Source organism: Fundulus heteroclitus, chromosome 22 (genome assembly GCF_011125445.2).
Source record: "Fundulus heteroclitus isolate FHET01 chromosome 22, MU-UCD_Fhet_4.1, whole genome shotgun sequence".
Lineage (NCBI taxonomy): Eukaryota > Metazoa > Chordata > Actinopteri > Cyprinodontiformes > Fundulidae > Fundulus > Fundulus heteroclitus.
Genome location: NC_046382.1, coordinates 324,952 through 351,527, shown reverse-complemented (window position 1 = coordinate 351,527; position 26,576 = coordinate 324,952). Strand labels below are relative to the sequence as shown.

The window sequence follows — 26,576 nt, the reverse complement described above, 5'->3', positions numbered from 1 at the left end:
TTATTTCTGATAGTAAGAAATCTGCTAATGAGGTAAATTTTAACTAATGTTTTTTTAGTTTATAATGTTACACCAGATGTTTCTCCCTGTCTCCTCAGACTGAGTGGCTGTAACCTCTCAGAGAGAAGCTGTGAAGCTCTGTCCTCAGTTATCAGCTGCCAGTCCTCCAGTCTCAGAGAACTGGACCTGAGTAACAACAACCTGCAGGATTCAGGAGTGAAGCTTCTCTCTGCTGGACTGGAGAGTCCAAACTGCAGACTAGAAACTCTCAGGTACAAAGTTCTGTATACTGGTGAAACCAGATTTCTGTCCATTACCTACTATCATAGATGATCTAAATGTGATTTCAACACCAGATTTTTCTCCCTGTCTCCTCAGACTGAGTGGCTGTAACCTCTCAGAGAGAAGCTGTGAAGCTCTGTCCTCAGTTCTCAGCTCCCAGTCCTCCAGTCTCCGAGAACTGGACCTGAGTAACAACAATCTGCATGATTCAGGAGTGAAGCTTCTCTCTGATAAACTAGAGAGTCCGAACTGCAGACTGGAAACTCTCAGGTACAATGTTCTCAAACCTGTTTAGATCAGATTTCTGTCCATTACCTGTAATCAAAGCTGATATGAATGTTATGTCAATAGTAGATAAAGTATGTTAACTTTTCTTGTCTGGCCTTTATACAATTCAATTAAATTTTATCTATATAGCGCCAATTCATGAAACATGTCATCTCAAGGCACTTTCCAAAGTCAAATTCAATCAGATTACACATCTTAGGTCGGATTTTACAGGTTGTTGAAAATAAATTTCCTATATAAGGGAACCAGTTGATTGCATCAAAGTCTTGACAAGCAGCATTCACTCCTGGAGAAGCGTTGAGGCACAGGGAGAGTCGTCTGCATTGTCCATGGCTTTGCAGCAATCGAGAGCTTCGCCTTTTGGCTCAGCTCTCTCTTCACCACAACGGATCGATACAGCTCCCGCTTCACTGCAGACGCTGCAGCAATCCGCCTGTCGATCTCCTGCTCCATCTTCCCCTCATTCGTAAACAAGACCCCAAGATACTTAAACTCCTCCACTAGGGACAGCACATCCTCCCCAACCCGGAGGAGGCACTCTAGCACTCTTTTGAACATTTGGCTCTCAAGGTAATGAGCCCGGTACGAACTATGTTTCTAAATGTTTACAGGCCTCCTAAGTCCACATAAATTTTTTTAAGGATTTTAGTGACCTCTTGTCTGTGATATGTGTTGATTATGACTGTTTAATTATTGTGGGAGACTTCAACTTTCACGTTGACAACCCTGAAGACAGAAGTGCAAAAGAACTGTGTGACACACTTAGAAACTTTGGTTTAACTCAACATGTTAAACAGCCAACACACAAACAGGCACACATTTTAGACTTGATCATCACTAAAGGTCTAAAGATTTCACAGGTCAATGTAACTGATGTTGCCTTATCCGATCACTTCTCCGTTACCTTTGAATGTATCATTTCCAGTGACTCATTTAGCCAAAGGGACATCATAAGAAAACGCACCTTTAAGGACAATGCCACAAAAACTTTTATTCAAGCTTACTCTGCTATTTCAACCTTGTGCTGCAACTCAGTAGATAAAATAGTAGATAACTTTCATTCTAAAGTCTCAGACATCATTTACTGCATTGCTCCAGTTAAAGTGAAGGTTTTTTCCGGGAAGAAAAAATCTCCTTGGAGAAATGCTCCAGCAGTTAGAAGTGAAAAAAGGGAGTGTCGAAAAGCTGAACGCAGGTGGAGAAAGAATAGACTCCTGGTTCACTATGACATCTATAAAGAGAGACTTTACAGATATAACTTACAACTGAAAAATGCAAGAGAATCTTTCTTCTCAGAGATCATCAAGAAAAACATTAATAATGCTTGTGTCTTATTTTCCACAGTCGACAGGTTAACAAATCCTCCTGTGTCCGTGGCTTCAGAACTCCACTCCACCAGGGCCTGCAATGAATTTGCTAACTTCTTTACTGAAAAAATCCTAAAAATTAGAGGATCACTTTGTACTACCATATCAACACCAGAACCAATGCTTTATTCAGCAGGGACTATTTCTGACAAAATGTCCCATTTCAGCCAAATAAACCACAAAAGCTTAGAGCAGATAATTCAGCACCTAAGTTCCTCCTCCAGCTGCCTTGATGTTCTACCCACAGCTTTCTTTAAAAAAGTTTTACCTGGCATAGCGTCTGATTTGACCCAGATAATAAACACGTCCCTTCTGTCAAGTGTTTTCCCCCAGTCCCTAAAAACAGCAATTATCAAACCACTGCTGAAAAAGAACAATTTAGACAAACTACTACTCCAGAACTACAGGCCCATCTCAAACCTCCCCTTTATCAGTAAGATCATTGAAAAAGTTGTATTTCAACAATTAAACACCTTCTTAACAACGACCAGCCGATTTGACGTTTTCCAGTCAGGTTTCCGTGCTCACCACAGTACAGAGACCGCCCTGATCAAGGTGTTTAATGACATCCATATAAATACATACTGTGGAAGAACCACCGTGCTGGTTCTATTGGACCTCAGTGCAGCATTTGATACTGTTGATCACTCCATCCTGTTAGAACGCCTGGAGAACTGGGTCGGCCTCTGTGGTACAGCTCTCCACTGGTTTAAATCCTACTTAAAGGACAGGGACTTTTTGTATCAGTAGGTAACTTTACATCAATGATGACAAAAATCACATGTGGGGTTCCCCAAGGGTCCATCCTGGGTCCCCTCCTATTCAATATCTACATGCTCCCCTTAGCCCAGATCATAAAAACAACAACATCAGCTACCATAACTATGCAGATGACACACAGCTCTACATCATCATGTCACCAGGTGACTATGAACCCATTCAAGCTCTGAGTAAATGCCTAGAAGAAATCATTACGTGTATGTACCAACATTTTCTTCAACTGAATAAAAACAAAACTGAAGTAATAATATTTGGACCAATAGAGGAAAGATCAAAAGTTAGCACACAGCTTCAGTCGCTTCAGCTAAAAACCACTAATCAGGCCCGAAATCTGGGAGTAGTGATGGACTCAGACCTGAACCTCCAAAAGCATCTAAAGACAGTTACAAGGTTGGCTTTCTATCACCTGAAGAACATTTCCAGGATTAAAGGACTGATGTCTCAGCAGGATCTGGAAAAACTAATCCATGCGTTTATATTTAGTCGAATTGATTACTGCAACGGTGTTTTCACAGGTCTGCCTAAAAAGTGGATTAGACAGCTGCAGCTGATCCAGAACGCTGCTGCCCGCGTCCTCACTAAGACTAAGAAAGTAGAGCACATAACCCCAGTTCTAAAGTCCTTACACTGGCTCCCTGTATCTCAGAGAATAGACTTTAAAATACTTCTGTTAGTCTATAAATCCCTGAATGGCTTAGCACCTAAATACATCACAGACTTGTTATCAGTGTATCAACCCTCCAGACGATTAAGGTCTTCTGGCTCCAGCCTACTCTGCATACCTAGAACCAGAACCAAACATGGAGAAGCAGCATTTAGTTCCTATGCTCCGCTTATCTTGAACAAACTTCCAGAAAACTGTAAAAGTGCTGAAAGCCTGAGTTCTTTTAAATCAAGATTAAAAACACATCTGTTTAAAATTGCCTTTGACTGTTCTAGTTAAACAGTTTTACTGTTTTTAATGTTCTTTTTTGTTACTACATTCTATCCCTACTTGCTTTTATTATATTTTCTATCTACATTTTATTATTTTGCTATATCCTAATCATGTAAAGCACTTTGTATTGTCCTGTACTGAATTGTGCTATATAAATAAATTTGCCTTGCCTTGCCTTGCCTAGCCTTTTCCGGTTCAAGACCATGGTCTCGGATTTGGAGGCACTGATTTTCATCCCGGCCGCTTCGCACTCGGCTGTGAACCGCTCTAGTGAGAGCTGTAGATCACGCCCTGATGAAGCGAGTAGGACCACGTCATCCGCGAATAGCAGAGACGCAATCCTAAGGCCACCAATACGGATCCCCTCATCACCTTGGCTGCGCCTCGAAATTATATCCATAAAAGTCATAAACAGAATCGGTAACAAAGTGCAACCTTGGCGGAGTCCGACTCTCACCGGAAACGAGTCCGACTTACTGCCGGCAATGCGGACCAGACTCTGACACCGGTCGTACAGAGACCTGACAGCCCTTATTAAAGGGTCCGGTACTCCATACTCCTGGAGTACCCCCCACAGGATCCCTCGGGGGACACGGTCGAATGCCTTCTCCAGATCCACAAAGCACATGTAGACTGGTTGGGCAAACTCCCATGCCCCCTCCAGGATCCTGCTGAGGGTATAGAGCTGGTCCAGTGTTCCACGGCCAGGACGAAAACCACACTGCTCTTCCTGAATCCGAGATTCGACTAGAGTGTGATTCCTCTGTAGTTGGAACACACCCTCCGGTCCCCCTTTTTAAATAGGGGGACCACCACCCCAGTCTGTCAATCCAGTCTGCCCCCGGTGTCCACACAATTCTGCAGAGCTGCGTTAACCAACACAGCCCCAAAATATCCAAAGCCTTAAGGTACTCAACACAAATCTCATCCACTCCCGGGGCCTTGCCACCAAGGAGCTTTTTAACAACCTCGGCGACCTCAGCACCAGAGATGGGAGAACCCGACCCAGAGTCCTCAGGCTCTGCTCCCTCAATGGAAGACGTGTTGGTGGGATTAAGGAGGTCTTGGAAGTATTCCGCCCACCGACGCACAACGTCCTGAGTTGAGGTCAGAAGCACACCACCCCCACTATAAACAGTATTGGTTCTGCACTGCTTCCCCCTCTTGAGATGCCGGATAGTGGACCAGAATCGCTTCGAAGCCATATATAGTAGATCTTTATCGGAAAATGCTGTATCAAACTTTAAAGAGTCTGTCCCCCTTTTAATATCTTCAAAATTGCAGGAATGCCCTGCAGATAGCAGCAATGTTATTTTCTTCCCATTCACAAATCGATACCTTTGCTAACAGTGTGATTTCCTCATTGTGTTCTGCATTAGACAATGTAGCTCCCTTGAAAAAGAAGGTGATTATTCACAGGAACCTGGCTCCCTGGTTTAATTCAGAGCTGCGTTCCTTGAAGCACAATGTTAGGAGATTGGAGAGAAAATGGAGCTCTACACACAAAGAGGATTCCTACCTAATCTGGAAGGACAGTCTATTGTTGTATAACAAGACCCTTCGCAGAGTTAGAGCAGCATATTTTTCATAATTAATTGAGGAGAATAAAAATAATCCTAGATTTCAGTACAGTTGCCAAATTTACACAGAGTCATAGCTCCATTGATCCATCCATTCCCTTAGCTCTTCGCACTAATGATTTTATGTGATTCTTCATAAATAAAATTGATTCCATTAAAAATAAAATAATTGGCATCCTCCCAAACATGGCTACCTCGTCCTCAGTAAGTGAAGCAGTGCTGGAGGAATCTTTAGAACCTGTGCAGTGTCTGAACTGTTTAGAAGCAGTAGAGCTTTCTGAGCTATCTAGAATTTTAGCTTCATCTAAACCTTCTACCTGTATGTTAGACCCAATCCCAACCAAGTTGTTTAAGGAGGTATTACCTCTGATCAGTGGTCCTATTTTAGACATGATTAATCTATCCTTATTAAATGGATATGTACCACAGGTTTTTAAAGTAGCTGTTATTAAACCTTTACTTAAGAAACCTTCTCTTGATCAAGATGAGTTAGTAAACTACAGACCTATATCTAATCTTCTTTTCTTATCTAAAATTCATGAGAAAGTAGTTGCTAATCAACTTTGTGAACATTTACAAAGTAATGACCTACTTGAGGTTTTAAGTCAGGCTTCAGAGCTCATCATAGCACTGAAACAGCTCTGGTGAAGGTCACTAATGATATTCTCATGGTCTCAGATAATGGACTTGTGTCTGTACTTGTCCTGTTAGATCTCAGTGCTGCATTTGATACAATTCTATTTACTATATATATGCTTCCGATTGGCAAAATTATCAGGCAACATGGGATTAATTTCCACTGTTATGCTGATGACACTCAGCTATATTTATCCACAAATCCTGATGAATCCAATCAGTTACTTCGACTGCAGTCATGTCTTGATGACATCAAAAGCTGGATGACTTAAAATTTTCTGCATTTAAATTCTGACAAGACAGAAGTTGTAATCTTTGGACCAGAGTCCTCAAAAAATAAAGTTCTTAATCAATCACTTAATCTGGATGGCATTAACTTGGCGTCTGGTAATAAAGTAAAAAATCTTGGCATTATTTTTGACCAAGACATGTAATTTAAATCCCATATTAAACAGGTTTCCAGAGTTTCCTTTTTTCACCTCAGGAATATCGCCAAAATTAGAAACATTATGTCCCGGGGTGATGCTGAAAAACTAGTCCATGCATTTGTTACTTCAAGGCTGGACTATTGTAATTCTTTACTATCAGGATGTCCACAAAATGTAGTTCAAAGTCTTCAGCTGATCCAAAATGCTGCAGCAAGAGTTCTGATGAAAAGCTTCCCTTCATTGGCTTCCTGTTAAATCAAGAATAGAATTTAAAATTCTTCTTCTAACGTATAAAGCCCTTAATAATCAAACTCCATCATATATCAGAGCTCTGATTACCCCGTATGTTCCTAACAGAGCACTTCACTCTCAGACTGCAGGTCTGCTGGTGGTTCCTAGAGTCTCTAAAAGTAGAATGGGAGGCAGATCCTTTAGCTATCAGGCTCCTCTCCTGTGGAACCAACTCCCAGTTTTGGTCCGTGAGGCAGACACCCTGTCTACTTTTAAGACTAATCTTAAAACTTTCCTTTTTGACAAAGCTTATAGTTAGAGTGGCTCATGTTACCCTGAGCTACCTTTATAGTTATGCTGCTATAGGCTTAGGCTACTGGAGGACATCAGGGCCTATATTTCTCACTCTACTAGGTTCTACTGTTCACCAGTTTTGCATGACTGCTGTCATTTCAATTTAAAAAAACACACACAGAAAGAAAAGGCAATTAGAAGAATTTTATTGATACAATATCTTAAGAGTTTGGCCCTCAGACCTCGGCAGGAAAAATTCACGCTGAATTATACTTCAATATGCATAAGCAGGTGTATGAGAATAGGGATGTTTCCCCCAAAAAATTGCCGAGGTCGAGGCCAGTGTGTCTGCCTGGTCGAAAGACAAAGAGACTTGGATTAAAACTAAGAACAGAGACAAGTAGGATGAGTTATAGAGGAAAAGTGCCGCACAGGCAAGGAAAGTGCTGCGAAGGCAAACAGCCGCGAAGGCCTACCAAAACAGGGCCGGTTGCCGCGAAGGCCTACTAGAGTGAGATGAATGGGGAGATGGGGTGAGGTGTATGGTAAGGTGCATGAATAGAGATGGTAGGTCTCAGGATGATACTTGGGACTGAAAGGCTTGCAAAGGGGAACGTCTGAATCGAAATACGACATTGGTGCAATGGTTCTTGCGCTTGCTGAAAAGCAGGCCAAGACATGATTTTGAGTTGCTGTTTAAGGTGAACACTGGATGATGATTGGGCTTCGAGGAGGTATGGCTCGAAGCAGATTGCTGCATCGGAGGCGGACCAGCCTCTGATTGGATGGAAGTAAGCAAGAGTTCTTCAGTTATATTTCCGCCTTTAGCTTCATTTCAAACTAAAGACTCACAAAGAGAGAAAAGGCGATTAGAAGAATTTATTGATACAATAGTTTAAACTTTGGCGATCGGACCTCAACAGGAAACATAAACGCTAATTTATACTTTAACGTAGATAAGCAGATGTATGAGAATAGGGATATTCCCCCCAAAAATGCTGAGGTCCAGGCCAGAGCGTCAGCAAGTTCAGAAGGCAGAGAGAAGGAGAAGGATGAGTAATGAAGGAGAAAAGATGTGAAAGCTTAGCAAAGAGGGCCATTGCCGCAAAGGCTTACCAAAATGTAAACAAGATGAATGGAAAGATTAGTTGAGGTGGATGGAGAGGTGAAGGGTGAGGTGAATGGTCAGTTTCGGGGCTGATGCCCGTGATGAATGAATAGTCATGGCAGGGAGCATGGCGGGAAGCATGCAGGGGACATGGGAGGGAACACACAGGGAACATGCAGGGAACATAGCTGGGAACATGGTAGGGAACGTGGCAGGGAATGCACACGGAACACACAGGGGGCATGGCAGGGGGCATGGCAGGGAACACACAGGGAGCATGGCAGGGGGCATGGCAGGAAATAAGGCAGGGAACATGGCAGGGAACACTCAGGGAACACTCAGGGAGCATGGCAGGGAGCATGGCAGGAAATAAGGCAGGGAACATGGCAGGGAACACCCAGGGAGCATGGCAGGAAATATGGCAGGGAACATGGCAGGGAACACACGGGGAGCATGGCAGGGAATATGGCAGGAAATATGGCAGGGAACACACAGGGAGCATAGCAGGGAGCATAGCTGGGTACATGGCAGGGAACATGCAGGGAGCATGGCAGGGAACACACAGGGAGCATGGCAGGGAACACACAGGGAGCATGGCAGGGAGCATAGAAGGGAACATTGCAGGAAGCATGGTAGGGAGTATGCAGGGAACATAGAAAGGAACATGGCAAGGAGCATGAGGGAAGCACGGCAGGGAACATGGCATATGACATAACAAATGACAGGACAAAGGACAGGACAACGGACAGGATGCCTGAATGACAGAATGCCTGATCGACAGAACCAATGACAAGACGATTGACAGGATAAATGACAGAAGATGCTTAGGAATGATGCACATGAATGAATGAATAAATGAATGACCATGAAGGAATGAACAGAATGACAGGACGCCTGCATGGCGGGATGCCTGGATGAGAGAATAAATGACAGGAGATGCATAAATGACAGGATGAATGACAGGAGATGCATGAATGAATGAATGAATGACCATGAAGTAATGAACAGGATGATAGGACGACTGCATGGCGGGACGTCTAGATGACAGGATAAATGACAGGGGATGCTTAGGGATGATGCACATGAATAAATGAGTGACCATCAAGGAATGAACAGGACAGGACGCGGGTCTAATGAGACTTGAATGAAATTTGAATCCACCACCAGTATTCGCAGTTAGATTACCTTGAAGATGAGCATTAGGCGGCTAAGATGAATGAAAAGTCAGAGCAGATATGTGAGGCTCCACGAGCATCTGCTGTTGCGCAGCTTACATCCTGAATGAATGCTGAAATAACTCTAGATGTTAGGCCACAAGATTAACGGTTTCTTGGATGATTTGAAAACAGTGTGTTGGCATGGGGACCCTCCGATGTAAGAAAAGTGCTTTGAAAAGCGAAGACATGTACGTTTAAAACAATTTCACGAATCTGCGAACCAACTGTTTTTAGAATCCCCCAAAACTTACGGATGCATATCCGTAAAATTAAACATATCTAGAGACAAAAGACATCATTATAGAAAGTATATTTGAAATCCGGACGAGAAGCTAGCCAGACCAGAAGGAAAGTTCAGAACGGCAACTCTTAACCAGAGTATCCTGTTCAAGGAGGGAAGGGAAGGGAATTAGTGTGCTCAAGCTGCCTTGAAATAAAAGCGTGACTCTTGCAATGATGCACCTGCGAGATTGAGGTGACCGAGCGAGGAGAGCAGCTGACGGTCAGAAATAACTGATATGAGAATGAAACTGATATCTCGAGAATTCAAGAGCTTGACTGTAGGCAAAAAGCCATCATGGAACTAGTTTGAGATCAAAACGTAGAACTCAATTTGCAGGCTGACAGGTTTTGTTTGAGAAAAACAACTGGGAATAATGAAAACAATATCTATAGAAAAAACAACCATAAAATGAAGGACGATTAAATACGGGTAACACTTCTTAAGACATTATCGATAATGTTTGCTTAGCTCATAAATGCGTAGAATGCCAAACGCATACCAAATGCTGTTATGACTCGATTAGCTTATTTAGCTCATTCCATGTTGTTGGATGAATTTAATAATTAAATTCAGATTCTGCACTGCATCCTGCTAACTGATGATCTCATTGCTTAGTAGCTTTAGTTAGCCTCACGCCTGCAGAGAGGATCCGTAATTAAAAATATAGTATCGAGCAGATAACAGCACCCGCAATGATGCTCTTGGGATGTTCATCTTGAATGAATTCTTGAACCTAAAAGAAGAAATAGACAATCCCTAAATACATTAACAAAGTTGCTGTTAAAGATCGCCCAATACTTGAACCATTCCCCACACCCATCCCGACGTTGGGTCCCAGCTGACAAACAATACAAACAGAAACCTTAAATAACTTTAACATGTATAATTTCACAACACCTGAAGTAATTGATTGGCAAAACATTGAAATGACAAGAGTGACAGAAGTGGCCTAGTCAGCATGAATGAGAAGTCTGAATTCAATACAGACCAGTCCAAGTGGATGCCAAATTGCACCAGAGTTGCAGCAGTTTTAATAACAATTGGTATCAATTACTGAATTTAAAAATGCACTTCATACTCCAACCAGGAGGTGGCAGCAATGCCACCACAAGCCTGCTGACTACCGGCAACACCAGAAGAAGAAGAAAGCGAAAACAAAACAGTAAAATTAAATACGTTCGCCTGAATAGAGGACGAACATGGGTGAATACATATTACCTGAGCTGGCTCCGAACGCATTAGCGAGTGAATGAGAGAGTAGATCCGGCTGAAAAATTGCGGCCGGGACGAGCGGCAAGGTGGCGTCGCAAAGCCGAACAAAACCAGAGAAGGTCCCAGTGAGACGGCGGATCCGCGAACCAAGAGCCAGCACCACGGGATCAGCTTGAGAAAGACCCTGGCGCGGTATGAAGCGAAGCTGACCGGAACTGAGGCAGAGTTGGGACGGCGTCTGCGTCTACGAGGAAGCGTAGGGTTTCATTGCGCCAGGAATCGGAGCTGACGAAAACAGGTCGAAGAGGAAGATGTGCGGCTAGACGATATTCCTATGGCAGGAAGATTTGAGGATAGGTTAATATCTCTTGAATCCAGTCATCAGAGTCCAAACCAGACACTGTGCAGCTACCGCTTGCTCGCTGAGCAGAAGGCCGAGACGAGGATGTGGAGTTCTTTTGAGATGAACCCAGGATGCTGATTGGCTTCGAGGAGGAGCAGTTCAAAACTGATTGGCTTGCAGCGGAGGCGGATGAGTCTCTGATTGATGGAGGTAGGCAATAGAGTTTCTTCAGTCTGAACTTTTGCTTAAACTCCATTTCAGGTTTTAACTTTTTGTTCTCTCTTTCTTCTTCATAGTAGGTACACCTGGTCTGGCGTTCTGTTAACTGTGACATCATCCAGAGAAGACGGCTCACCTGCTACTACCATCTAATGTAGAACAGATTACTGGATCAATGTGTGCTTCTGTGCTTTTTGTCTCTCTTGTTGTGTCTCTGCTCTGTCTTCTGTAACCCCCAGTCGGTCGAGGCAGATGACCGTTCATATTGAGCCCGGTTCTGCTGGAGGTTTTCCTTCCCGTTAATGGGTGGTTTTTCTTTCCACTGTCGCTTCATGCTTGCTCAGTATGAGGGATTTCTGCAAAGCCATGGACAATGTAGACGACTGTCCCTGTAGCTCTACGCTTCTCCAGGAGTGAATGCTGCTTGTCGGGACTTTGATGCAATCAACGGGTTACCTTATATAGGAATTTTTTTTGACCAATCTGTATAATCTGACCCAATCTGTATAGTATGATTGATTTTGACTTTTTAAAGTGCCTTGAGATGACATCTTTCATGAATTGGCGCTATATAAATAAAATTGAATTATATTTAATTGAATATGGAAGTCTTTCTCCGAACTCTTCTCATGCCCGAGTTTTTGCCTCAGCGACCAGCCGAGCCACTTGCCACTTTGACAGCCGGTACACATCAGCTGCTTCCTGAGTCCCAAAGGCCAATTAAGCCCAATAGGACTCCTTCTTCAGCCTGAAGGCTTCCCTCACCGCTGGTGTCCAACAGTGTGTTCGAGGGTTGCCACCGCGAGATGCACCAACAACCTTGCAGCCACAGCTCTGACTAGCCGCCTCAACAATAGAGGCGCGGAACATGGTCCATTCAGACTCAATCTCCCCTGCCTTCCTCGGGACGTGGTCAAAGGTCTCCCATAGGTGGGAGTTAAAGCTCGGTCTCACGGGGGACTCTGCCAGATGTGTCCAACAGACCCTCACGATACGTTTGGGCCTGCCAGGTCTGACCGGCTTCCTCCCCCGCCATCGGAGCCAGCTCACCACCAGGTAGTGGTCAGTGGAGAGCTCCACCCCTCTCTTTACTCAAGTGTCCAAGACATGCGGCCGCAGGTCAGATGAAACGACAACAAAGTCGATCATTGAACTACGTCAGGGGGTCCTGGTGCCAAGAGCACATGTGGACACCCTTATGCTTGAACATGGTGTTTGTGATGGACGATCCATGACGAGCACAGAAGTCCAACAACAGAACATCACTCGTTCAGATCAGGTGGGCCATTCCTAACAACCACGCCCCTCCAGGTCTCACTGTCATTGCCCACGTGAGCATTGACGTCCCTCAGCAAAATGAGGGAGTCCCCAGAAGGGGTACTTTCCAGTACCCCCTCCAAGGACTCCAAAAAGGGTGGGTATTCCAAACTGCTGTTTGGTGCATTAGGGCAAACAACAGTCAGAACCCGTCCCCTCAGATGAATGCAGAGAGAGGCCACCCTCTCATTCACTGGGGTGAACCCCAACAAGATGAGGTGCAACAAGTATGCCCACTCCAGCTCAGCACCTCTCACCAGAGGCAACTCCAGAGTGGAAGAATGTCCAACCCCTCTCAAGGAGAGTGGTTCCACAGCCAGAACCATGCGTCGAGGTGAGTCCAACTAGTCAGAACCTCTCAACCTCGAGCACTAGCTCAGGTTCCTTCCCAACTAGAGAGGTGATGTTCCACATCCCAAGAGCCAGCTTTTGCAGCCGAGGATCAGAATGCCAAGGTCCCTGACCTCTACTGCCACCCATTGCACAATGCACCCGACCCCTTTGGCCCCTCCAACAGGAAGGGAGCCCATCGGAAGGGGGACCCATGTCACCTCTTCGGGTGAGCCCGGCCGGGCTCCATGTGTAAAGGCCCGGCCACCAGGCACTCGCCAACATGCCCCACCTGCAGGCCTGGTTCCAGAGTGGGGCCCCGGTGACCCGCGTACGGGTGAGGGAACACAATATCCATTTATGCTATTCATCATAAGGGGCTTTTCGGGCTGCTCTTTGTCTGGTCCCTCACCTAGGACCTGTCTGCCTTGGGTGACCCTATTAGGTGCTTAAAGCCTTTCACATTATAGCTCCTAGGTTCATTGGGACACTCAAACTCCTCCACCCCGGTACGGTGGCAGCCCAGGGAGGGGCATGAAATAGTCCCAGCTTAAAATCTAATAAAGCTTCTGACCTATATAAATCAAGCGGAGCACTGTGGCAAAAGCAGTAAGACTCCACTTGTGAAAGTAAAATCTGTTGGGCCGTTTTTGGCACTAAGACAATAATTCCTAATCTTACACTGCCAGACAGGTCACAGAAAAAGAACTTCCTACTTTCCTGGTCTCCTTTTCCCAGTAATGCTGATGTTAGTTCAACTGGACTATCTGACGTGGGTAATCATCTTCATATGCCAGCAGGTCAACAGGATCTTTGAAAAATCAGCTCTCTCCACATTCTTCCATCAGCTACCATCATTCCACTGTTACACAGAACTTCATGCTGCTGTTTATTGACATGTGTGATTGTCTCCACCTCAGAAATCGACACATCTGTTTTGTTAGGAATTAATTTGCTGATCCAACCCTGTTTTATTTTTCAATGGAAAAGAAAAATTTTGTTTGATGATTTATTTGCATTTCATATGCCTCTGAACACAGACTGATGCACATTTCCATCTGCATGTGGTTAAATGTGATTCTATGACTTCAGGTTAAATGCAACTTGGGTTAAAGAGAACTAAATGGAGTTATATTTCAGTGGATTTGGGTGATTTTTAGTACTTTTAGTAGTGTATTTATTATCAGTTAAACAAGTTTGCGTTACTACTGCTGTTATGACCAATGGCCTTCCTCACTGTTTTCTCTTTTCTCATGTTATTTAAATTCACATGCAGTAGCTGCTTCCTCCCAGCTGGGTCCAGTCTGGGATCTTTATGCTGACCTTCTCCTGGGGCATTTCCTGAATTTTCTCCTGCATTACTTCCTGTTTATGTTCTCCTCTTCTCTAGATTGGATACTTTCTTTGATTGCTCCACTAATCCTGAAAGAGCCCTCATTTTTAAAACTGGGACTTCTTTACAGGTGCAGTGGTGTTTTTTTGAGCAACTAACCTCTTTCCATGGTGTTTTTTATTGTTGAAAACTGGTCTTGTTGCAGCACTCTGTAACTTTTGAACTTTGAAGGTGATACAAGTTTAAGTAACTAAGCTTTGAATTGACAGGTTATGTTTGTCATGGTTCAGTTTTGGCCTGGCTATCTCCCTGTTATTTTCTAGCACATCCTCCTCTCACACTGCTCAGCCTCCACTCCCTCAGCAATCAGTGACACCTGTTAGGCACCAATTAGTCAGTACTCACTCCACCTGCCAGCCGCTCTATATAAACTCACTTCAGTTTGTGCTTCGTCACCGGCTCGTCTTCAAGCTCTTTTTTTTTTTTTTTTTTACAAATTTTTATTCATAAAATAAGTTTTTTCAACGTTTTGATATTGAGTCTGTTACGCTTTTTGATATCACTTCTCCAGCTGTAGAAAACAGCTGCTCACACGGCACAGATGATGCTGGAGTGCAGAGAAATTGTAAAGACGGAAGAGGATTGGACAGACTGTCTTTTGGTTTTTCCAGTATATCATAGTATACTGGGAGCCTCTGCTAAGTATCTATGCACCTCGGATGCTATGCTCCTGGATGGCATCAAGTGAGGCACTTTGGATCTGCCTGCCCACTTCAATGTCAAGATGTTGCCAAATATTATCTAAAAGGAATTCTCTGCCGCCGACTCGCTTTTTCAGCAGGTACGGCATTGTTTCTGGTGGTTTAATATTGTCCATATGCCTTCTTTATAGACTTCTAATTCGACTCGAAGGACATGCGCACTTCAAAGCTTATTTCCTGTCGTTGCCATGGTGAATCACGTTAATTGGGCTTTTTTTCATGCTCATGCTTACGTTAAACTCATGGTTGATCGGACGCTGTGTTTAGTTACCTGACTGATATCATCTGTTCTGAAACCGGACATGCTGAGTATGACAAAGTGATGTAGAACTACTCAGAGTAGCAACTTTCTACTCAGTGTAAATCAGCCGTTTTTTCTGAAACGACGTTCAGAACAAAGACGCACAGCGCAACCTGCCCAGTCATAAAGGTGTCTGCCCAACCCATCCATCAGTGGTGCGCTCCGATCAGCACCTGGCACTCACTGAGCGGGACCGTGGTACTCCATCTCACCAGAGTTGCAAAATGGTAAAAAATAATCGGTTTATTTTTATTTTGTTTACAGTTCAGCTTGGATTTAATTTACTGTGCAGCATAGCTTTGCTGTGCGCGTTGAATCCAGATGCTGTGCGCAAATGCGCAGCTTTGAGGGAACACTGCTTATAAACACAGTTTGACGCATCAGAGTCAGTTTGAAACAGTTCCTGTATCGGTCACGTGACTTTGCCATAGCGAAACGCGTATCGACACAGGTTTTGCTCTGTGAGCTAGAAGCATGCGCTGACGAATCGGTGTTGCCCAACCCATCACTACCTGCTACCCCTGTGCTCCAAGTAAACTCTCCACTTTGCTGCTGGTTCTCCTGCACCTCTGGTTCAACAAAAGTCCTGCATCTCAAGAACTCTCTCACTGCATCTCTGGCTCAAAAGTTGTCCTAGTCCTTTAACATGTCCCCGCCCCCACACACACACACGCACACAAACACCTCTTCCCCTATTTGGGCCAGGGTCACAACAGCCATACATATACTGGGAAGGTCAAAATGTGCATGGATTACAGCACACTTTCATGAAATGTTGTTTTATGAACATGCCTAGTTGGGTGTTAAACATTGTTGTGAGTATATTGCACTGAGCTATATAATACACTGGAGTGCTAATCGCCCGCTGTTAGAACGGGTCTCTGTGAAGCCACCAGCCGCCATATTGGTACTCCCTATTTCCCCCCAGTAACTAGGGAATATGTGCGCTACAGCATCGAATAACGAGGATTTTCTCATGTTCAGGGGGGGCTTAAGACTTTTAAAATGTCAAATGCCATATGCTTTTATGTTATGTTCTAAAACTATCAAGTACTGAGAAAGTCATGTGCTGAAATATTTTGCTTTTTATTCATTTAAATATACATATATAACATTTATAAATATATAAATAATATACAAAAACATATATTTACATATATGTATACAGATATACATATACACATACTTATATATACATATATATATATATATTTAATATGATTAACATGTAAAATATTTCAGCACCTAATTTCCTAGTAGTTGATAGTGAAACGTTTTCACACAGCCAGAAAACTGCTTGTTGTTGCAAACAAATCCTACAGGATTCTGTGAGTGAAGGGAGTAGCAAGATTCAGTTTTTCGGCAAAATCAGCACTTCAGTGTATTATATAGCTCAGTGGCTTATTGTGCATTAGCACACTTTGTATTTGAGGCCACAGGACATGTAGATAGCTCCAAAAGACACAAATGTATACAGTTTATTAGCAAAACATTTATCGGGGAGTGAGTTACCTTTTAAAGCCAACTCCTTCTCCAGAGTTTGATACATTGCAGAGTTTCCCTCCCAGTGGAACTCCAGTCAGGATTCAAATGTTTAAATTTATCAGATACTTTTTGTTACCTACAGAACAAAATACTGTTTCATTAAAATTTCATTAGTCAGCTGGGTACCACTTTCTTAGGTTTATCCCCACTGAAAATGACCAGTACAGAACTTGGATTCTCATTATGTGTTGAATTGTGTGTCTGCAGCTTGTCAGGCTGTCTGGTCTCCAAGCAAGGCTGTGCTTTTCTGGCCTTGGGTTTGAGCTCCAACCCCTCCCATCTGATAATGTTGGACCTGAGCTACAATCATCCAGGAGACTCAGGAGTGAAGCTACTGTCGGCTGGAAAGAAGGATCACTGGAAACTAGAGGCTCTCAGGTATGGAGGAACCTGCTGCAGGTGGAGAGAAGGTCTGATGGAGGGAGAAGCATCTACTCTCTCTGTTAGTACCCCCCCCCCCCAAAAAAAAGAATTGCCTCTGGCTAGTATAACATTATGATGATGTTGACAAAAGAATGAAGAATTCAATTTTATCTGTTGAGTCAATCTTAGAACATGTGATTTAATTTCAATTTTATTTACATTGCGCCAATTCACAAACATGTCATCTCAATACTATATACAAAGTCAAATTCAATCAAGTCCTCCATGTTCAGGAAAGTTTCCTCTCTAAGGAAACCCAGCAGGTTGCATCAAGTCTCTCCAAGCAGCATTCACTCCTCCTGAAAGAGCGTAGAGCCACAGTGGACAGTCGTCTGCATTGTTGATGGCTTTGCAGCAATCCCTCATACTGAGCATGCATGAAGCGACAGTGGAGAGGAAAACTCCCCTTTAACAGGGAGGAGAACCTCCAGCAGAACCAGAACCAGGCTCAGTGTGAACCCTCATCTGCCTCGACCCACTGGCGCTTAGAAAAGACAGAGCAGAGACACAGAAAGGACAGATACTCACACTGACCCAGGAGTACTTTCTATGTTAGAGAAGACATAGCAGAGACACAGAAAGCACAGAAGCTCACATTGACCCAGGAGTACTTTCTATGTTATATGATACCGTATTTTTCGGACAATAAAGCGCACAGAAATATTAGTCGCATTAAATATTCTTCCCAAGTTTGTAATATCACTCCGCCCCTCTGCGTACACAGCTCTCTCCGTCCCTGTTGGGAGGAAAAAGTAGTTGGACTGCCCTGTTTCTAACATAAACCCAAAAATAAATTTAACTTTTATATTCAATTTACTTACTTGGTTTATTGTTGCTAGTGTGTACTCTTGGCAAGGGCTGCCTTACAATAAATACACTAACTTAGACATTACAGTCAGGCTGTCTTGTGGACAACTCAGGGGTTCAATCAGGTAGTGAAACAGTGTACCGTAATGCTCCGATAACTGAGTAGCAGACCTCTCAACTTGCATCAAAAGTCAAGAGGGAGATGATGCTAATTTTTGGGGGGCGGAGCGGAGCTGGGGTACTGGCTGGGGGCGGAGTTGACCGGACCCTAGAACAACAGTCCGGTCAACCCAGTCTCATTTTTATCTGACCAGACATGGAAATCGATATGTACTACTTTTTTTAAAAAAGGTGAAAGAGAAGTATTAACAAGTTATAGTTCAATTATTGGGTTAAACTAAACAAAACACACACAATTGTACAAATAATACTGAATAAAATAAAGTAGTTTTAAGTTATTGACCATATTATTATACTGTTACACATTAATCTATGGGTTTGTTTATCAGTGTAGATCTATAACCTCATTGGTGAATCAGTAAGAGTTTCATCAAGCCATATGGTCCAACATTTTCCCCTCAGCAGGAATACTTAAAGTACACAGGGGTTCACGCTGCGTCTTTACGCAGGATCCAGCTGCTGATGTTTCCCTCTTTTCAGCTCCATGCACTTCTAGCCTGTTACAGTTTATAACCATCATCACCTTTCATGGTGACAGGTTTTTCATCTCAGTCTCCGCGCTGACCAGACAAATCTCCTCTATTGCTCTCCTCAGAGCGCTTTGGTGCGTAATTACCAGGCTGAAGGTCGACTTTAAAGTTGTTCTCTGAGTACGTTTTGTTTGTGGTTTGGAGCAGATGTAATAATAATAATAATAATAATAATAATAATAATAATAATAATAATAATAATAATACATTTAATTTATACTGCCCGTTCCATCAAAAGATCTCAAAGTGTTACAGGTGAAAAAGAAAAAAAAAGCATAAAAAATTAAAAAAGCTATTTTTAGAAGAGAGAAAAAAGACATCTAAAGGAGACCAAAAGCTTTGCTAAAAAAATGTTTTAAGGCCTTTTTAAAGCACTCAGTGGACTGAGGTGCCCTCAAGGTGTCAGGGAGGGCATTCCACAGATGTGGGGCAGCAGTACAAAATGCCTTATCTCCCATTGTCCTGAGTCTGGTTCTGGGAATGTTGAGGAGGTTTGAGTGAGTGGAGCGAAGGGAGCGGGTTGTCTTCTGTGGGTTGAGAAGTTCTTTGAGGTAGGCGGGGGCATGTCCATGGATGCATTGATGTGTGACGAGGGAAACCTTGTACTCAATCCTGGTGGAGATGGGAAGCTTTTCAAGCTCTGCGTCTCACTGGTTCCTTATTGACGGTAGATAAAAACACTTTTTTGGGAACGTCAGCATAATTTAGAAGTAATGATACCGGTTTGAGGCGGTGAGGTAGGCGGATTTTACCTCCATTGGTGCGCTGCACGCGTGGGATTAAACAGTGGGAAAATGCATAAATAAAGTGTAAAGGGATGATTTAGAGGGAACAGGAGGAGTAATGGGTCTGAGCTAAACCGCTGATGTTACAAGTTCCTTATAATGACCCTTAAAAGTGCACACTGAAATTACATTAAACGTAATTATGGGCACCTGAATTAAAGCGCAAGGCACCATGTCCGCAGAAGCACAGCTGTTTCTGTGTCGTTAAAAACAAAAGAGCATGAAACACAGCTACTAACTCTCCTATTGACTTCAACTGGCACGTTTTGCTACAGGTGTGAGGACATTAAACGTAGTGATTCACATTTTGAATGGTGACCACTGGGTCCTGTTGTGCAATTATACACTGTTTAATATTATTTAATGTTTAATAAATAACTCTCTGCCTGTTAAGTATTGTCTGGAGGATATCAGCTCTAAAGCTGATATCAGGACAATAGTTGAAAGGGATGATACGAGCACTAGCGATCTTTTAACAGCAAGCTCTGCACACGTAGAATAAAGGAGTGACAACTTCTCTTCAAGTATAAGACTTTAATATTTGAATTAACAGAATTTTATCTGAATTAACACCATATTTCAATCAATAAATCCTCTCTATTAGGTTAGCGAAACTTAACATGACAAAATTAAGATAAAAATAAAAGAACAAAAGAACAAAAGAACAAAAGACAAAACAAAAGTCGCTAATCATTGTCATGCCATAAATTGATTATGATAATTATTGATTATAATTTGCTATTATATTTTTATTAATATGTCATTCAAACTCAAATGGTAGCTATAAAAAATATGGTTCAAATGGTTGTGATCCCAGGGCTATAAGCTTGTAATGATTAATACCAATAATGCATTTATTAATTAGCTGTTATGAACTCATTTGTGCTGGAACAGGGTGATCTGATCAGTTCGTTGACCGATCAGATTTATCCAGCAAGCGTTGATAACTCAAATTATAACTGCAATTAGAGTATAATCCCTACTCCTTTATCACCAACCAATGAAATTGTCTCGGTATTAATCTCAGTTGTTAACTCAAAAGAGGTAATTCTGTATTCTGAAAGACCATGCAAACTCTAGATTAAAATGAACACAAAGAATAACTATTGCACAGGTTTTTATTTATTGAACCAAAAACAACTCCCTGTTACAGTAATTATTCTAATTCAATAACCTAAGAAACTCTACTCACTACTAAAATAAACATGCAAAAGAAAAATAAATGAAAACTAGAAAAAGCTGGTCCTGCGAAACAGCAGTGAGAATGCTAATCTGCAGAATGATTTGAGCAGAAGATGCAGAAGATCCCTGCAGAAGTCAAAAACTAGCTGAAAAACATTGAAATCCAAGAAAAAACAATTTGAACATGAAGGACAAAAGCTGAGGATTAGAAGAATGTCTTGAAAGAGCTAAACCAGGTAAAAAGTAGTAGTAGCAGTAGTTTTAGCAGCAGCAGAAGACATAGTAGCAGCAGAAAAAGTAGTAGTTGTATAAGTAGCATCAGTAGTAGTAATAGTATCAGTAGTAGTCCTAGTAGTAGAAGTAGTGGTATCAGTAATAGCAGTAGTATCAGTAGTAGTAGTAGTATCAGTAGTATCAGGTTTTAAATAATTTGAAGAATTTGAAGGAATTTGTAGTAGTAGTAGTAGTAGTAGTAGTAGTATCAGAAGAAGTAGTAGTAGTATTAGAAGTATCAGTAGGAGTATCAGTAGTAATAGTAGTAGTAGTAGTAGTATCATTTGTAGTAGTGTCAGTAGTAGTAGTAGTAGGAGTAGAATCTGTTGTAGTAGTACTAATATCAGTTGTATCAGAAGAATTTGAAGGAATTTGAAGAATTTGAAGGAATAGGAAAAAATTAGAAGAATTTGAAGGAATTTGCATTAATTTGCATTCGGGAGCAAAAAACACACAAAAAGTACAAATATTTAAAAAAGTTTAAACCAGGTCCAAGTCCAAGGCCCGATAGGAAAACTATGTGAAATCCAATCCAAAAAGTGACAGAAAAATGACACATGCCTGACAATCACTGGAAAATTTTAAAATATTTAGAGAAAGTGACTGCGAATTTCAGATTCCTACATTCATCACAGCCCCTGCAGTCGGCGTCAAAAGGTGCCATTCTAAGCAAAGGGAGCCTCTCCCTGACCTGTATTAACCTCTGGCCAGCAGAGTTCTGTTGTCATGGAAACTCACTCACAGGTGCCCTGCCAGTCTACTGCAGGCAGAGACTTTGGGTCAGAGTACATCTAATTGGAATAAAATTGCATCACTTTGCCTCGAACAACTCTGGATATTTCGTCAACCGTAAGGGCTAGAGACATAATTTTTTCTGCGTTTATTTCGGAACGGATAGGGGAACAAGACAAACTATCTGTTTTTGTAAGAAATATTTTAATGTAGGCACAAAAAATCATGAAATAAAGGGGATTTTTGAGGAAAATGCAAAAATGCCCGAAACATTGTCCCGAACAAATCGGTATAGATGAGAAAGTATATGAGATATCAAAATCTTTCTTTCACCGTGAATATCAGCAGGCTTGGGAGGACAACTGCTCTTATTTTTATGTTTGTACAAAAATCAGTGAAGGTATGGCGACGGTGTAAAAAAGTGGATCATGTAGAAGGATACAGGTCCAAAGCAAGGTAAGGCAAATTTATTTATATAGCACAATTCAGTACAGACACAATGCAAAGTGCTTTACATGATTAAAATATAGGAAAACAAAACAGAATAAAAGCAAGTAGGAATAAATGTAGAAATAAAAAAGAACATTAAAAACAGTAAAACAGTTTAACTAGAACAGTCAAAGGCAATCCTAAACAATTGTGTTTTTAATCTTGATTTAAAAGGGTCTTCAGGATTTTGCACATTCACTACTACCGAACAAATTGTTCCTGCGGCAAAACAGTAACATTTATCGACAAAATTCCTTTTTTGTGAGTGCCAGAAGGGTCTGAACATGAAAGTGTGAAAGTCTCATGCCAGTACATCAAACAGTTTAGGAGTAGCGACGATACAAAAACATGTGTTGCCTGGGAATGTCAGGTGTGATTTTTCAACACACCTCCATAGAAAATCAATAGAGAGTGTTTGGACTTTTTGCTGTTCTGGGGTGATTTGCGAAAAATCTTAAAATGCTACATCAATGAGGGTTACATTTCCAGAACCCAGACAAAAATACCAACGTTTTGATATATAATTTATGTGCATAGAGTGAAAATTGAGTGAGTGAGAAGAAGTTGTTCAGAGAAGAAAAATGTATCGGAAAACCTACAGTGGCCACTGAAACTGAACTCCCTAGCAACCATAGCATTCATTTTTCAGAATTTTATGAAAATGCTAAATTATTTTAAGGAGGTACTGTATGAAAATGGTGAAAGATATGAAAAAGCTGAAACATACCATTGTCAGGATTTGTGGAATTTGAACCCAAATTCAGCCACACACAGAGCTACGTTTAAGAGTCTTTATTGAAAAGGTTGAATAGTGGGACTTCCGGTTTGGCCATGCAGGGGTACGACGTGAGGAGGCAGAGCTCCCCACTCAACTTTTAAAAACGAACTTTTAAAAGTGCTGCTCAGGGCACTTCACTTTATCTATACCAGATAAAAGAGAAAAGAGGATAAGAAGCCGACAACTCCGGCGCCATGAGCAACAACAAGCCACCCAGCGGGCCGCAAACAACCCGAGCTAGCGCAGCTAGCAAGGTAGCTGCCTTAGCTAGCGCTAGCCTACACAGCGATGCAAAGACTGCAGGCGCCGAGTGGGTTTCCGTGAGTCAACTTGTAGCCGAGTTGTCGAAACAAAGGGCTTCGCTAAGGGAGGACATCTCTGCTTTGATCCATGAGTCAATTGCCCCACTCCAGTCGTCCGTGACTGCATTGACACAGACTGTTAATAGCTTTCAAGAACGGCTGAGAGCAACCGAAGTTCTGGCTGGGGATAACTTCAGTGCGATATCCACAGCGGACCGGAAGATTAAACATCTGGAGGAGCAAAACGCGACGCTGCTCGAAAGCGTGGACGACCTGGAAAACCGCTCCTGTAGAGCAAACCTGAGGATCCTGAACGTCCAAGAGGACAGTGAGAAGGGCCAGCAAACCATGAAGTTTGTATCTGACCTGCTAATGCAAGTAATGGGCCGAGAGGTCTTTGAGAATCCTCCGGAGTTGGAACGGGCTCATCGTTCTCCTGGCCAAAGACCTAGAGAGGGGCAGCGTCCCCGTCCTTTTGTGGTGTGCTTCCTTCGCCTACAGGAGAAAGAAAAGGCATTGCGGTGGGCCCGGTCACACGATGTGGAGTTTAACGGCTCCAAGCTGAGGATCTATCCGGATTGGTCTGCGGACCTGGCGAAGAAGCATGCAGCATTTAAAAACATCAAGCAGCTCCTTTATGAGAAGAAGATAAAATTCAGTTTGCTATATCCAGCACGTATTCGAGTTCAGTTTGAGGATGAGACGCACATCTTCCATTCACCAGAAGCTGCAAAGGAGTTCTATGATCGCCGGGTTTTCGTTCCAATTGCCTGATTCAGACTCAAACGGACGGGTCTGGGAACAACAGAGCTTTGGGTAGACTTGTTTCACCGAGCTGGGACGGTCAAAATGTTCGAAGGTCAGTTTATTTGAGTTGTTGCATTTTAATTAAGCAAAAGTCAATCTGTATGGCTTTCATACATGATGGCATGAAGCTTGTTGACAACGGCTTAATGTTACGCTACAACATAAGGGGGTTACAGCCCCAGTAAAATGGTTCGCCTATTTGTTCAGATCCCATGGTTCGGATGTATTTATTTTTCGGCTAGCCAGTTATTCTGTTTATGTGGTGATCCAAAAGATGCATGTTTCGGTGCGGTGAATTAAAGTTAACCTGCTTACTTGATATTGTAATGCCCGTTGTTTATGTTGACTGGGAACAACAATGTTATCCATCTCTGTTCAGAATAAATGCGCTGAGTGTGTATGCTTGTTCAAGTTATAGTGGGGAGCAGGGTGTATGGGGAAACAAGTATGGGCTATTGGAAGTTTACCTACAGTGAGGTAGCTGCGGTTCGTTATTGTTCAGAGAACAAACCTAGAGTTTATACATGTTTAGGGGTTGATTTGATGCCGTTTTTTTAATCTTTTTTTCTTTTTTCTTCTATCCCAGTCTGGATATTCACCATACATACAAGCCTTACCATTGCTCAATATTCTTGTTTATTGAGTAATGAATAGATTGGGCACAAATTTGGCTGGAGGGTCTGCAGTACACATTGTTAGCTGGAACATCAGGGGCATTAATGGCCCTGTGAAAAGGGCATGAATTTTTTCACATTTAAAACGGCTGCACACTGAAATTGCATTTCTGCACGAAACGCACCTTAGATCACAAGATCAAGTTTTGCTTAGAAAGGCCTGGATAGATCAGGTGTACCATTCAACATTTGATAGCAGGGCTCGTGGGGCTGCAATTATAATCCATAAAAAAGTACTCTTCACCGCCTCAAAAATTCCCAGGAACGTTATGTCATAGTATCAGGTCATCTCTATCAAACCCCGGTGGTTTTAGTTAGCATTTATGCCCCCAAATGGGATGATGCAGATTTTTTCAGGAAGATAATCACCTTATTACCAGATTTAAATACCCATCATCTAATTTTTGGCGGAGATATGAACTGTGTGATGGACACAGCCATGGACCGGTCAAGTCCCAAATCTACACCTCAATCAAAAATGTCCGGAGCTCTTTTGAGTCTTATGATGCACCTTGGTTGTGTAGACCCATGGAGGTTTTTACATCCGGACAAAAAATAATTCTCGTATTTCTCACATGTTCATCAGTCTTATTCCAGAATTATTTCCTTATAGATAAGCGTCTTCTCCCCTCAGTGAAATCTGTAGATTACTCTGCTATTGTGGAATCTGATCATGCACCTGTTATTCTTGACATTGGCTTTTCACTCAACTTTCCAACAAGACCCTCTTGGAGACATAACACAGCATTGCTCTCAGATGAAGATTTTTGTCACTTCATATCTAAAGCAATAGATGATTTCATATTAACCAATCATAATGACTCTGTATCACCTTCCATATTATGAGAAACACTCAAAGTTGTACTGAGGGGACAGATAATATCATTTTTAGCTTCACGTAATAAAAAAAGAAAACAGAAACAAGAAGAGCTCATTGATTCTGTTCTTAAAATTGATGATCAATATTCAACATCTCCAACACCTGAATTATATAAAGAAAAATTAAATCAAAAACAAAGTAAGATTTATAATCTATTGAAAAGACAGAACAGAACCTGTTAAGATCACGTACACTCTTTTATGAACATGGGGAGAAGGCAGGACACCTACTTGCTCATCAGATAAAGGCTAAATCTTCTGCCCAACTCATATCATCAAATAGAAAAACACCTCAACAGCTGACAATAGATCCCAAGGACAAAAGGATACTTTTAAAACATTTTATTTTGCGTTATACATCTCAGAATTTCCTCAGGACACTTCCTGTATGGTTAATTTATTAGGAACCCTAAATACTCCAACAATTACGCCGGAACAAAGGGACAACTTGGATAGGCCACAAAGCAGACAGGAAGTGGAGAACTCAATCAAAGACATGCAGAATGGGAAGGCCCCTGGACCGGATGGCTTTCCAGTCGAATATTATAAAAAAAAATTCCTCAAAACTGATCCCCTTGATTCTTACTATGTTTAAGTACTTATTTGAACAGAAAGCTCTCCCTCAGAGTCTCACAAAAGCCCTCATTACAGTTTTACCAGGGCTCTCAACTCTCACGCATTGACCGTGTGACACACGCATTTCACTGACTTCACACGCTCGCACGCAACACATGACATTTCACACGCATACATGGAATTTCTCACGCAAAGAAATCACAAAGCCCATCTGGGGTGCGGACGACAAAACTCCGCCTTCTGCTGAGCTGTTTCGGCTTTTTTCGCAGCTTGTGGCCATCAGTAATTCCTGCTGCAGTTCGTGTTAACAGAGCAGCAGGAAGAGTGATCAGAGTTATGAATAATTTTAGTCTTAACAGTGGTGAAA

At 42.3% G+C, this 26,576-nt stretch overlaps 1 protein-coding gene across 1 annotated transcript in view; it reads left to right on the top strand.

The window, feature by feature from the left end:
- Positions 1 to 26,576, top strand: part of LOC118557017 (NACHT, LRR and PYD domains-containing protein 3-like) — a 62,847-nt gene that overhangs the window by 18,435 nt on the left and 17,836 nt on the right. The window contains exons 8-10 of the mRNA XM_036125882.1: positions 99 to 272; positions 379 to 552; positions 17,000 to 17,170. Of these exons, the coding sequence (XP_035981775.1) occupies positions 99 to 272; positions 379 to 552; positions 17,000 to 17,170 (519 nt within the window). The remainder of the gene's footprint in view (positions 1 to 98; positions 273 to 378; positions 553 to 16,999; positions 17,171 to 26,576) is intronic.